This window comes from Eimeria maxima, genomic scaffold, assembly GCF_000499605.1.
Source record: "Eimeria maxima Weybridge genomic scaffold, Emw_scaff313, whole genome shotgun sequence".
NCBI classification, from domain to species: Eukaryota; Apicomplexa; class Conoidasida; order Eucoccidiorida; family Eimeriidae; genus Eimeria; species Eimeria maxima.
Window position 1 is genome coordinate 21,928 of NW_013565978.1, and position 13,497 is coordinate 35,424.

Here is a 13,497-nt window from a genome sequence, read left to right on the forward strand (position 1 = left end):
TCGCAGCAGCAGCTGAGCTCGCAAGAGGGGGTTTCAGCAGCAGCACATGGTCTAACTAAAACTTGTCTTCCCTATTTTTCAAGGGAACTAAAGCCAAAAATAATATTTGGATTTACAGTATGAAACTTAGAGGAAAATAAGGGTAGCATGCAGGCAGCAGCCACTCCCATAACAGTGTGTGAGTTGAGAGCAGCGGCTCGCTCGAACGAGGAGGAGAAAAACAAAACCCTTCTGAGAAAACCACTAAAAGTCTGTCACTAGGTCACAGTTAGTCTAGGTAAAATTGAGTTATCTTTCTGAGTCAATAACAACGAGGCCCGACGCATGCATTGGGAGAATCGATGCTAGCCGGCGGACTACCAACACGGACCAAGGGAAGCAGCTGCATCTGAAGAAAGAGAAGAGAAAGAATACGACAGATAAGACGCTTTTGAAAAGGCAAAAAGGCAATGAAAAATGGTTTTTTTTCTGTAACAAAGACAATAAGCACAAAATATCATACTGTGTTTACTACGTTCGTCGGCAAAGAGTTCCTGCTGAACAGCCAGCAGTAGCTCGCGTCGTCGTGCCTGTAACCATATTGAACTACTCTGGAGCCCTGTGCGAATATAAACATTTATAATTATTTTCATACGTAAATTCGAGACCAAATATCTGTGGGGTTAACTATTTGTTTGCTGTTTTTAGTTGAATTTTATTACTTATCTACCTGGACAACAATCCGCTCACGTAGACGGCAGCAGCGTTCAGAGGGAGCTGCCGACCCCCGCCCGTCTGCTGCTGCAAGTCACCGTCTTGTTCTTTTCATTGTTGCCGATCTCTAGCTTTCTTCTCTACTTCTTATTTGCCTTTATGCTTCTAAAATGAGTCCAAAAACACGGGTGTTACCAGGCCTAACCCCTCATCTGCTTCCCTGGGGGCCCACACCAACGATGTCTGTTCTTTAGGCTGCAGCAGTAGCAGCATGAAGCAGCAGCAACAGCATGAAGCACCTCTTCTCTCCATTCAGAACCAGACAAGAGAGCGATTCCACTGCGTCAACCATCATCTGGCCCCTTCCTAATCCCTGCATAGACGCAAGCTCTGGGGGCCCCCCCGGTAGGGGGCCCCAGCAGGACTATCCCATTGGGGGCCTTCTTAGACACCCTCCTGACCACCCTAATAAGAGCACTTCCTTTTCTATGCGCGACCCCTCACCAGCTTCTCTTTGGCCAGCTCCACCTTCGAACATCACATGGGGAGCCCCTGAGTTAGCCCGTTGGGGGGCCCCCTTGGGGGCCCCTAGTGGGAGGCCCTGCAGGCTTCAAAAGGGCCTCCGTTTCTATCTCCCGTTATTTGTGCTTGTAGTTGCGCTATGGATGAACACGTGGGAGGCAGCCTCAGCAACAGCAGCAGCACCAGCAGCAGCAGGTGGTGCTGCTGCTGGTGTTGGTTCCGGATTTCCACAGCGTTTGCAGACGGTATTTAGACAGCAGCAGCTCGCAGGCGAGGGGTCGCCAGCAGCACGTTGCTGCTTTTCTTTTCTTGGGGGCCCTTCGTTCAATCCTGGCACATCTGCTCCTCTCATTTCAAGGTGCAACGGCAACACCAGTACCAGCAGCAGCTACAGCAATTGCAGCAGCAGCAGCAGCCTAGCATCATTGCTGTCTGCAGGATCATTTGGATCCCTCCCTTCCAAGAGGATTGAAAGTCCCTTGAATATTTGCGGGTTTCTCTCTTCCTCGTCTTGTTGCTTGGCCCCCGCTGCTGATAGAACGAGCGTAGCTCGAGGCCATTTAGCTGCAGCAGCAAAAGCAGCAGCAGCAGCAGCAGCTGCTGCTGCTGCGGGGGGCGGTGCAGCATCATCCATACCCGATGCAGACGCAGACCCAGGCGCAGATACAGATGGAGGTGCAGCAGCAGCAGCAGCAGCAGCAGTCTTATCGAAGATTGAATCTCAACTGGAGTCCTTGGAGCCTTCAGCAGCAGACGGATCTCCGCAGACACCTTCGGGTGTATACGGAGCTGATGCAGTGCAGCAGGCTACAGCAGCACTGCAGACCCTCACAACTTTGCTGCTGCAGATGCTGCAGTGGCGCTCTATCCCTGCTGCTCTCCTCTCATCTTCTCATTCAATTCTGCTGCGCTCTACGGCTGTCTTTCACCAGGGGATTCCTGCAGATAATCGCAGTACCCAAAGCATAGGGGGCCCCCAAGGGGGCCCCCTAAAGGGGGAGGCCCCTGTAGAACGTCCGTATAGTGAGAGGCCCAGCCCTAGCAGCAAAGAGCTGCTGCTGCTTCAGAGCGAGTGGCATATAGCCAGCGCTTATGTCGAGGCGCTGCAGCAGCTGCAGCGGCAGCAGCAGCAACAGAAGAAGCTGCTGCAGTTGCTGCTGCAGCGTAAAGCAGGTGACACGACATCTGCACGCATGCTAGCTGACGATCTTGTGCTGCTGCAGCAGCAGCGGCGTCAGTGTCTCTCTAATCTTGCTGCTAGGGTCATCTCCATGAAATCCAAGACAGACGAAGCACAGCAGCAGCAGCAGCAGCAACATCAGCAGCAGGTGCCATGGGATATTGCTGCCATCCAGAGCATCCATGGCGTGTCTACTGCAGAGGTAGCAGCAGCTGCTGCGGCACTGCTGCAGCAGGGAGTGTCTACTAGAGTGGTGCTGCATGTGGCATCCTCCTTGATGGGTGGTTCCTCGGGTGTACGTACACCTGAAGAGTCCCTCGCTTGCCCTTCACCGCAGTCTCCTGCAGAGACAGACACCAGCAAGGACGATACTGTACCTGCAGAAACAGCAGCAGCAGCAGAAGCAACAGCAAGAGCAGCAGGGGCTTGCACCCCTAACCTTGGCGCAGCAACACATCTACTGTTGGCCCGCGCCTTTGCTAATGAAGGCCACAGCAGCCAAGCACACCAGCAGCTCCTCAAGGGTTTCAGGGGCCCCCAAGAAAGGTGGCCCCCTACTGCTGCAGCTGGTACCGTCAGCGAGACGCTTCCTGCTAAGGGGGCCCCACTAGGCGGCAGTGAGGCCCTCGAAGAGGGCCTGCAGCGAGAGGCAGTGGCTGCTGCACTTGCTGTGGCTACAGCAGCAATGAAGGATGGAGAGGTGAGTTTGCTGCAGCAGCTGCTGCTGTTGCACAATATTTGCTGCTGTTGCTGCTGTAGGTAGCTGCTTGCTTCCTGCCGGGCAACGCTGCATATGAAAGCTGGCACAAGCTGCAGTTGCTGCATGTGTTGCTGCATGCGGCACTTCACTTGCTGGCGCATGCAACCTACCGCACCATCATTGTTGCTGCTGTTGCTGCTGCTGTTTGCGTTTGCGTACAGCTAGAAAGGGCCTGCGCTGCCATGCAGCTGCTGCCTGTCTCCGTCTCCATTCGTTTTGCCCGAGCTGTGCTGCCTGTCTCTCTAGAGCTGTCGCGACGCCTGTTGGCTGCTGGGGGCCCCTCTGGGGGCCCCTCTAATGAGGTTGCTGCGCAGCAAGTTGTTGCTTCTGCGGCAATTGCAGGGGAGGCGCTGCTGCAGGGAGAGGGTGCAGAAGAGACAGCAGCAGCAGCAGTGCTGCAGAGTCAACATGCTGCGGTTAGATGGGCATTGCTGGCTGAGGGTGGTGCTGTTGTATCTGCTGCTGCATACAACCTACTAGACCGGGTGTACGTACACCTGAAGCGTCTTCTATCTGAGCGTGCGCCTCCACTGGATCTGTCGCCACAGCAGCAGCAGCTCTTTGTTGCCTCTGTGGAGGCCCTCTTTGCACGGGGGCCTGTGCAACAGCAGCAAGGACAGGAGCTGCTGTCTCTTGCTCTTGCTGCTGGTGGTGCTGCAGCAGCAGCAGACACGGGGACAGAGGGGGGGAAAGAGCAAGAAGAGGAAGATAAACAGGAAGAAAAGATAACAACACAGACACCGAGGGGAGACGCAGCAGCAGACAGGCAAGGAAGCTTAGAGACCCGTCTCCTTGCCGCTGCGTTTAGAGGGCTTGGGGCTGCTGCACAACCACTGTTGAGAACAGCAGCAGCAGCAGCAGCAGCAGCATCACCAACAGGCGCCCCAGATGCACCCACCGCTGAAACGGCTGGAGAAACAACGGCAGAAACAGCAACAGAAGCAGCAGCAACAGAAGCAGCAGCAACCGCAGGATCAACAGGAGCTCAAGCAGCAGCAACAACAACAACAGCAACAACAGCAGCAGAAGCAGCACGTTTGCTGCGGCTAACGCGTTGGCTGCAGTCTCTGGCGTCAACGTCAGCAGGCAAGTTGCCCTATGAGGCAGCAATTAGTGTAGGAGATGTGTTGCATGCAGCGTCTCTTTTAGGTGTATCTATTGAGGAGACAGTCCCTGCTGCTGCTGCTGCTACTGCAAGCCCTCCTATCCTTGCCTCCTCGCAGCACAGAGCACAAGTATCGAGAGTAGCAGCAGCTGTAACAGGAACAGCAATAGCAATGCAGCAGCAGCAGAAGAAGCAGCAGCAGCAGCAGAAGGAACGACAGAAGAGCATGGAGACGAGCAATCAGGACACACAGGTAGTTGTAGAGAGACAGCAGCAGCTGCTATGGATGCTGCGGCGGCAGCAGCAAAAGGGTGATGCAGCAGCAGCACTGCTGCTGCTGAAGACGCATGTGGATCTTGCTGCAGCAGCAGATGCAGCACTGGATAATGCAGCAAAGGGACAAGGATATAATAAAGAAAAAGACACCAATAAAGACAGCCACCAAGACACAGAAAAATATTCATTATCTAATTCTATTAAGGCTGCATTTGCTGCTAGGCCTAGCATGGAGTGCTTCTTTGCAGCAGCAGCAGCTGCAGCAGTAGCAGCAAATCCAGAGGCAGCATTTGAGTGAGTTGTTGCTGTTGCTGCTGCTGTTGCTGCTATCGCTGCTTCCTGCTTCCTGCTGCACTCTGTGCCTCAAAGGAATCTTCCTAGGAAAAGGGAGACAGAGGAGGCACAGACAGACGAGGAGACAGTCCGTGTCTCTGTCTCCTCTGTCTCCCTTTCTCTCTCTGTCTCCTCTGTCTCCCCTTGATCTTTGAATAGGAGTTCTGTTGCACTCTGCCAGGTGTCCCCTAAGGAGATAATAACATATAATATATATATATAGATATATAATATCTTGTTTGTGTCTGCATGCATTTGCTGCTGTATTCAGGGCTGCTGCGCTGCAGCAGCAGTATAACGGCAGCAGATGGGTAAAGACATGCGATGCAGTAATAAAGGCTTCTGTTGCTGCTGTCTCCTCTCTCTCTCCCTCTTCTTTAATTGCTTCTTCCTCCCTTGCTGCTTCTGCCGCTGCTGCTGCCCCGTCTCCTCCCTCTGTCTCCTCTGCGGCCTCTGCTGCTCCTGCTGCCGCTGCTGATGTCCCGGCAGCGCAGCGGATTGCCTCAGCAGCATTTGGGGTGTACAGGCAGCTGCATTCACAAGGCCCCTTCCCCAGCTATACAACCTTTCTATTGACGGCCCGCCTCCTTTCCGCATTCACAGCAGCTGTTGCTGCTGCTCCTTCTTCTGGGGGAACAGCAACAGCAGCGACAGGAGGAGCAGCAGCAGCAGCAACCAGTGAGACAAAGAGCCCTCTAGCTAATGAAGACAAGCCTGTCTTGCTGCAGTCTGCCCAAGATGCAGCAGCAGCAGCCGTGTCCCTCGCCAATGAGTACACAGACTCTCTTCTTAGGGGCCCTCTCCGTGCCAAAGCGCTCTACATGGCCCGCGTGCAGCAGCAGCAGCAACAACAACAACAGCAGCAGCAACAGCAGCAGCAACAGGAACCAGATATTCTACATATTCGTGATCAGATACTGCAGCAATATACCCCTTGGGTACACGGAGAGGGCATGCGTGTCTTGCTGCTGCAGCACGAATTTAGGGGGGCCCTCTGTCTCTTAGATGAATTACTTAGCATGAGGCAGCGGCTGCATCATGACTTGCACACACTGCAGCAGAAGCAGCAACAGCAACAGCAACAGCAGCAACAGCAACAGCAGCAACAGCAGCAGCAGCAACAGCAGCAGGTACAGGAGGAGCTGCTGCTTCCTGAGCTGCCTGCAGGACTGTTAGATTTAGCACTACGAGCGTTAGAGGGCGCAAGACTAATGGGGGTGTCTCCTCCATGGGCATCAAGTGTCTCCTTCTCTGTTGCTCCTCCTCCTCCTCCTCCTTCTTCTTCTTCTGTTAATTATGTGTCTCCTTATTCTGCTGCTGCCCCCTTAATCTCCCCTCTGTCTCCTCGTGGTGGCCCCGTTAAGCTAAGGAGACACCTGCTAGGGCTAGCTAAGGGGAGACTACGAGCAGCACAGCAACTAGAGCGCTATCTAAGGACAAGAGAGCCAACTCCCTCCTGTCTCCTTTATAAGGAGACAACAGACCAAGTAGGTACAGGCAATAGAGACATCAAGGGGCACAGGGGCCCCTAGATATGATCTCTGGGGGCCCATTCGATTTCTTCTGTCATAGGTGGCAGCTTCAGCAGCAGCAGCAGCAGCAAAACCAAGTGCAGCAGCAACAGCAACAGCAACAGCAACAAGGATATTCATATGCTTTGCCTCTTATTCGCTATTGAATATCTTATGACGGATGCATGCATGCATGCCTTTCTCTATTTCTTTCTTTGTTTTTTTCCTTGTGCTGCAGCTTCCTAGTACAGCTGCAGCACCACCGCACAGCACAACACACACTGCTGCTAACACAGCTGCAGCAGCAAATGCAAAGGCACGGCTGGTAAGAAATATCTTATAATATTTAGTCTGGCGTTAGAGGAGGAGGCGGGGATGGGGTGGGCGTGGGGGGCCCCTACTTAGGGGCCCCTAGGGTTTAGCTAGACCTCACTATTAGTTGCTTATAGATGCCCCTGCAGCAGAAGAGAGGACATGCAGCCTAATAGAATATCTACTGCTGATGCTTATTGGGAAGTTGCATGCAGTGTTTTTTGCTGCTTATTTATGTCTTTATTGTTTATTTCTTTATTTATTATTTGTGTCTTTTCTCTTATATAGATGAAGGCAGAAACTGTTGAGGAATGGAGTAAGGAATTGATGGCCTTAATGAATGATCAAAGAGAAGGACGCATGCGCATATGGGTAAGCTTTGCTGCTACTGCTACTGCTGCTGCTGCTGCTGCCGATACAACAAGGATTCTCTGTGCTTCTTTTCCCTATTACCTCCTTTGATTGTATGCATCCATGCATGCATGCATGCAAATGCATGCATGCAAGAAAATGCATGCCCTTAAGAAAATTGACGGAGGAAGACGGTCCTATAGCTCAGTTGGTTAGAGCATTCGGCTAATAACCGAAAGGTCGCCGGTTCGAGACCGGTTGGGACCATTAATTAATTAATTAATTTAATTAAATATTTTTTCTTTTTTTTTCTTGTATATTATTCTATTTAATTATATTTTATACTATTATATAATACTATTCGTATATTATACTACTTATTGTACTATTTATTTCTTCTCTTTTTTTTTTCTTAAGAAAAATTTGCTGCATAATATCTTTTTGTGCAGAGAGGAGATGAAGAACAAATCATCAAAAGACTCGTCCGTAAATTTGGAGGAATTGCTGCCATACAGACACTCCATAAGCAAGTCCAGCAGCAGCAGCAGCAGCAGCAGCAGCAGCAGCAGAAAAAGTGTCAGCCGCATTCAACCCAGCGGCCGCAGCAGCATCATCAACAACGGGAGCAGCAGGAGGAAGAGCAACAGGAGCAGCAGCAGCAGCAGCAGCAACAGCAGCAGCAGCAGCATCCGCCTTCTCCTCTAAGCTGCTGCGAATCGGATATGGCTGCTGTGTTGCGTCTTCCTCCTCTTCTTTGGTCATCCGCCTTGGAGGCAGAAATGGCACGAGGGGCCCCACGTAATGTACAGGCAATTCTTGAGCTCCTCTATAAGGTAAATACTGCTGCTGCTGCTGCTGCTGCTGTTGCTGTTGCTGCTGCTGTTGGCTGTAGTCATGCTGGTAGTGCTGCTGGTGCAGCAGCAGCTGCTGCCTGTGCTGCTGCCGTGCAGCGAGCAGCACATCCTCGCATGCATTTGTGTCTATTACGGTTCGCTTCCGAGGAATGTTCGTACTAACAACAACAACAAAAATAACAGCAGCAGCAGCAGCAGCAACAGCAGCAGGAGTGTGTTTATGGGTGGGGTTGTTGGGTGTGTGTCCTATTCAGACCGGACCATTGGACCACTCTCTGTGTCAGCAAATCCTTCGTCCTTTTCCTCTAATATTTTCTCTTCTTTTATTCTTTGGTAGATGTAGATACACAAGAGCAGCAGCAGATTTATTTTCTTTCTGGATTTCTTCTCTAATTCAACATGATAATTCAGGTGTACAGGCACCTCAACGTGCTTCAGCTCCTGCTCGTGCAGCAGCAGCAGCAGCAGCTGCTGCTGCTGCTGCTGCAGCAGCAGGAATAACTCCTCGTGCTGCTAATGATAATGCTGCTAGCACACTAAGGCATGCAACAAGACTTTTAGATGTTACCGTCAGATCCACCGCTGCAGCAGGTCAGTCACAACAAACCCTAAACCCTAAACCCTAAACCCTAAACCCTAAATCGTAGACCCTAAACCCTACATTGGGGTTTCCTTGTGTTAACTTAGCTAAACGCTTAAATGTTGCACCCTTCAGGCGTACCACATGCATACAAGGGCTTACGGTTTAGGGTTTAGGGTTTAGGGTTTAGGGTTTCCTCCATGTATAGAGAGGAAGAAGAACATATTTATTATATTTATTATTTATTTTGTGCTTTTGTTTTTTGTTTCTTAAGGACGATGGGAGTTATGCTTAGGGGCTGTTGAATCTTTTCTTAATAGTCGTAAGTTGCTGCTACCTAGGGTGTACGTACACCCCAACAGTGCAGCAGATCGTTATTTGCTGCTGCATCTATATCATTCCTCCTTATCTAGATCCCTACATCTATTAGCTAGCCATCTAGCTAGCCAATCCTTGGCAGCTAGCTGTGAGCTGCAGCAGATCCTTAGGGTCTATGATAGGGCCTGTGCCTCCTGGTGTATCGGCTGTGGGGCCCCTAGTCCCTCCTCCTCCACCTCAGGGGGGCCCACGTCCTCCTCCCTTGGTGGGGCCCCACAGCAGCAGCAATCTTTTGCAGGTCTGCTGCAGCAGGAGACTGTCTTTGCGTCTCTTAAGCGTAATTTAAATAAACTGCAGCAAAATTACCTCTTGGGCCCCTCCTCTGCTGCTGCTGCTGCTGCAGCAGCAGCTGCTGCTGCAGCTGTACATACACCCCAAATAAGCCAGGGTAGTACTGCTGCAGCCAAAAGGGGCCCCCCTTAACCCCACAACAAAGGGGAAGGGGCCCTTATATATACAACACTTATTCTCTTTTCTTTATTATATATAAAAGACTATCTCCTCTTTCTTGTTATTCATAAGGAGACACTTGTCTCCTTCTTCTTAATAAGAAGGAAGAAAAAGTGTCTCCTTCTTAATTCCCTTTATTACCCATTAAAGGGACAATTATTATACCATAGGGGGGCCCCCCGCGTAGAATACAGGGGGGGCCCCCTAGGGTATGTAGGGTACGGCTAAGAGACAGAAAGATCTAAGTACTATATGGGTAGGAAGGGTAATATCTATGGAGGCCTCCCCGCCACTCTGCAGCAGCAGCAGCAGCAGCAGCAGAAGCAGCAGCAGCAGAAGCAGCAGCAGCAGCAGCAGCTAGTGCCCTTAGAGGAACTTGATCTATTGCTGCTTTTTTATTGATTAGTTTAATGTCTTAAGGAAAAGGGGAGATAATAATAATAATAAACAAAAGAATAAATAAATAAATATTATTTATTAAGGAGGTAAAAAGGAAGAAAGACAACTTTTTATACACAGACTACCAGGTGTATCGACAGTCCCTTTTCTTAGGAAAAAGAATTTATTTATTTATTTATTTATTTATTTTCTTATTAATTACATATAAATAATATAAAAAAGAATTAATTATTATTTTTGTTATAAGCACAGCAGCAGCAAGCCATGGGAAAGGCTAATCAAGAAGGAGAGACACTGCTATCAGCAGCAGCAGCACTTGCTGCTGCTGCTGCTGTTGCTGCTGCAGTTGTTGTTGCTGCTGCAGCAGATGTTGTTGTTGTTGCTGCTGCTGCAAAGGGATATCTAACCTAATGCATGCAAGCAAGTCTTAGTCCCCAATATATATGGTGTATGCAACCATACATATACACATATACGTATGCATGTACAGACATATACATATACATATACATATATATAAATTAATGATGTATTTATTAGCTTCATGAACTATAAGAGTGTATAATGTTATTATTAATTTATTTATTCTTTATTAAGAAGAATAATTATATGAATAAAGACACATAAATAAGACTAACTGACAGACCGTGCACCGTGCTGCTGCACGCACTAACTAGTTACTTATAAGGGTGTATAGGGGTACAGTATAGCAACTATAAGGCGATAAAATAAACAGAAGTGATGTTAATATGTAATTATTAATAATAATATTAATAAAAGTTGCATAGACACCTGAATATATTTAAAATAAAGGACTAAAAAACAACACACACACTGTACAACTAAGGGCGCGTAACAGGGGCTGCTGTGGTGTGTGTGTTGACGGGTAGATGGGACTATAAATATAGGGAAGAAGAGGATAAAAATAAGAAGAATAAAATAAATAAATAGAATAAAATAGATAAAATAAATGGATATTTATAAAAATATTAAATAATTAAGGATATATATATAGCTAACTTACTACTCCCTCCTTTCCTCTCCCTCCCTATAAGACTGTGCATGTATTGAACAACAACACATGGTGTACATACACCGCAGCTTTGTTGAATGGTGAGGAAGAAAAAGAGGAAAATAATTTTCTGCATAGGTATATTTTGACGAAAGTGCTGATAAATTGAGTATATTTATAATAATTCTTTTACTTTTATGGTTAGTTTCATGAATTAATATCTTATTATAGGTAATAATTCCTTATTTATATCTTGGATCTTTATATATACAAGAATACTTGTCGAGTTGCGTTGGTGGCACGATTGGCGAGCAAAAGGAAGAATTGGTAAAAAAACTAGTTATTTTTTGTATATTTTCTTGATTTTTATTGTTGTATATATAGTTGTTATGCGTCTTGTATTATATATGACAGATTTATATATAATTGAAGGTTTCTTTCTCAATGCTGCAGGTTCTTTTTGCTTGTCGCTGTCAGTTGACGCGTCCTGGTGATCTTTTACTGCTTGTAGGCAGTAATGATAAATTAGGACATTGGATACCAGATAAAGGAATACCTTTATATACAGATTCAATTTCTTTTCCTGTATGGAGAACAGGAGAGATATATTTTGATGAACCTATTACTATTGAATATAAATTCCTTATACGTCGTTATGATGGATCTATTGAATGGGAATCTTTTCCTTGTAATAGAATTGCTGATTTACGCCCCAATTCTTTTTCCCATATAGAGAATGTATTCAATAGTATAGGTACTTCTTCTATTACTTGTTTACCTCTTAATAATAATAATAATAATAATAGTATACAACAAGGAGGGGGTAATAATGATCAATATTACTCAGTACCAACAGGAACAACAACAACACCTGCTGGTGCTGCTTGTGCTGCTGCACTTGCTGCTGCTAATGCTGCAACAGGAGGAGGAGGAAATGCTCAATCATCTCCTGCTAATTTAGCAACAGCAACAGCAACAGCAACAGCAACAGCAGCAGTAGATATGAGTAAATCAGCAAGATGTGGTGTATCGTCTTCTTCTCTTCCTTATTCTGAGGCTGTGTCAGCAGCAGCTGCTGCTTCTGCTGCAGCAGCAGCAGCAGCAGCAGCAACAGCAACAACAGCAGCAGCAACAGGAGGAGTAGGATCAACAGAAGCAGCAGATGAGGCAGGAGGAGGAAAGATAGGAAGACAACCAATAAAAAGATCAGCATTTATTCTTGCTAATACAGGACCTATATCTGATTATTATATAATGGATAGAACTATAGGTAAATCATTTATCTCTTGTTGCAGTTGCTGCTGCATCTGTTGCAGTTGCTGCTGCATCTGTTATTGCTGCATTTCCTGCTGCAGTATATAATACTGTATATATATACACATACATACATATAAACGTACATATACATATATACTACATATATATATACAATCTGTATAAGTATACATAGCCAATGATATATTAATGGATATAAGCCCTCCTCCCCTGTAACTACCCTCAAAAAAAGCACAATCATGATGTGCTGCTGTTGGTGCTGTTGCTGTTGTTGTTGCTGGTGTTGCTATTTGTGTGAATGAATTAGGTAGAGGTACATGGGGAGAAGTAAAATTAGTATTAGATAGGAATACAGGTGTATGTCGTGCAGCAAAGAAAATACCAAAAATATTAATTGAAGACGAAATTCGTTTTCGAGAGGAAATCGAAATTCTGAAAATTCTAGACCACCCAAATATAATACGTTTATATGAGACTTTTGAGGATATTCATTATATATATATTATTATGGAATATTGTGCAGGAGGTGAATTATTTGATTATTTAATTAAAGAATATATAAATAAAGAAGAACAAGACGATTCAAATAAGGGGTCTAATGACTATCATAATAATAATAATAATAATAATAGATATATTACTGAACATATTGCATGCATTATTATGAGACAAATACTTAATGCTATTATTTATTGCCATCAACATAAAATTGCACATAGAGATCTTAAACCAGAAAATTTTCTTTTTTTAAATAAAAATAAAAATAAAAAACAAATTAAATTAATTGATTTTGGATTAGCTAAAAAATTCAAACATGGAGAACCTATGACTACTAGGGCAGGTACACCTTATTATGTATCACCACAGGTAATTCTTATTTATTCTATTTTATTTTATTCTATTTATTTTATTTTTATTTTTATTTATTTTATTTTATTTTATTTTATTTTGTTTTCTTTTATTTATTTCTTTATTTACTTTTCTTGTTTGGTGCAGTGGGTGGGTAGGTTCGTGTTTATTCATTTACTTGTTTTCTTGCTTGCTTCTTTCTTGTTTGTTTATTCAATTTATTCAATTAATTCATTTACTTATTTATTTATTTATTTACTTGTTTATTTGTTTATTTGTTTGTTTATTTTGTTTATTTATTTGTTTTTTTGCTCAATTGGTAATGGTTGTTGTTATTTGTTGGTTGTTTGTTGTTATTATTTATTCTTTTTATTCTTTTTATTCTTCTTATTCTTTTTATTCTTTTTATTTGTTTTATTCTTCTTTATTCGTTTTATTCTTAATTTGTTTGTTTTTCTTCCTTTTCCTCTTGTATATGTATATAAGTTATATGGATGTTATGCCTAATTAGGCAGCTGCCTATACACCGCAATATCAATCAAGCATTGCAGCTTCCTGTTGTTTTTCTTGTCTATTTATTTCGTGTATATATTTCTTATGTTATATTTCCTGTATATTTATATTTATATGTATATATATTTATATATATATATATAT

At 45.4% G+C, this 13,497-nt stretch overlaps 1 protein-coding gene across 1 annotated transcript; it reads left to right on the forward strand.

The window, feature by feature from the left end:
* Positions 1-1,358: 1,358 nt before the first annotated feature.
* EMWEY_00027890 (hypothetical protein, conserved) lies at positions 1,359-6,401 on the forward strand (the record flags this gene model as incomplete). The annotated part of the gene is made up of 3 exons (XM_013481334.1): positions 1,359-3,095; positions 3,317-4,830; positions 5,141-6,401. 3 exons carry the CDS (start codon positions 1,359-1,361, stop codon positions 6,399-6,401), a joined length of 4,512 nt encoding a protein of 1,503 aa, XP_013336788.1.
* Positions 6,402-13,497: the final 7,096 nt, after the last annotated feature.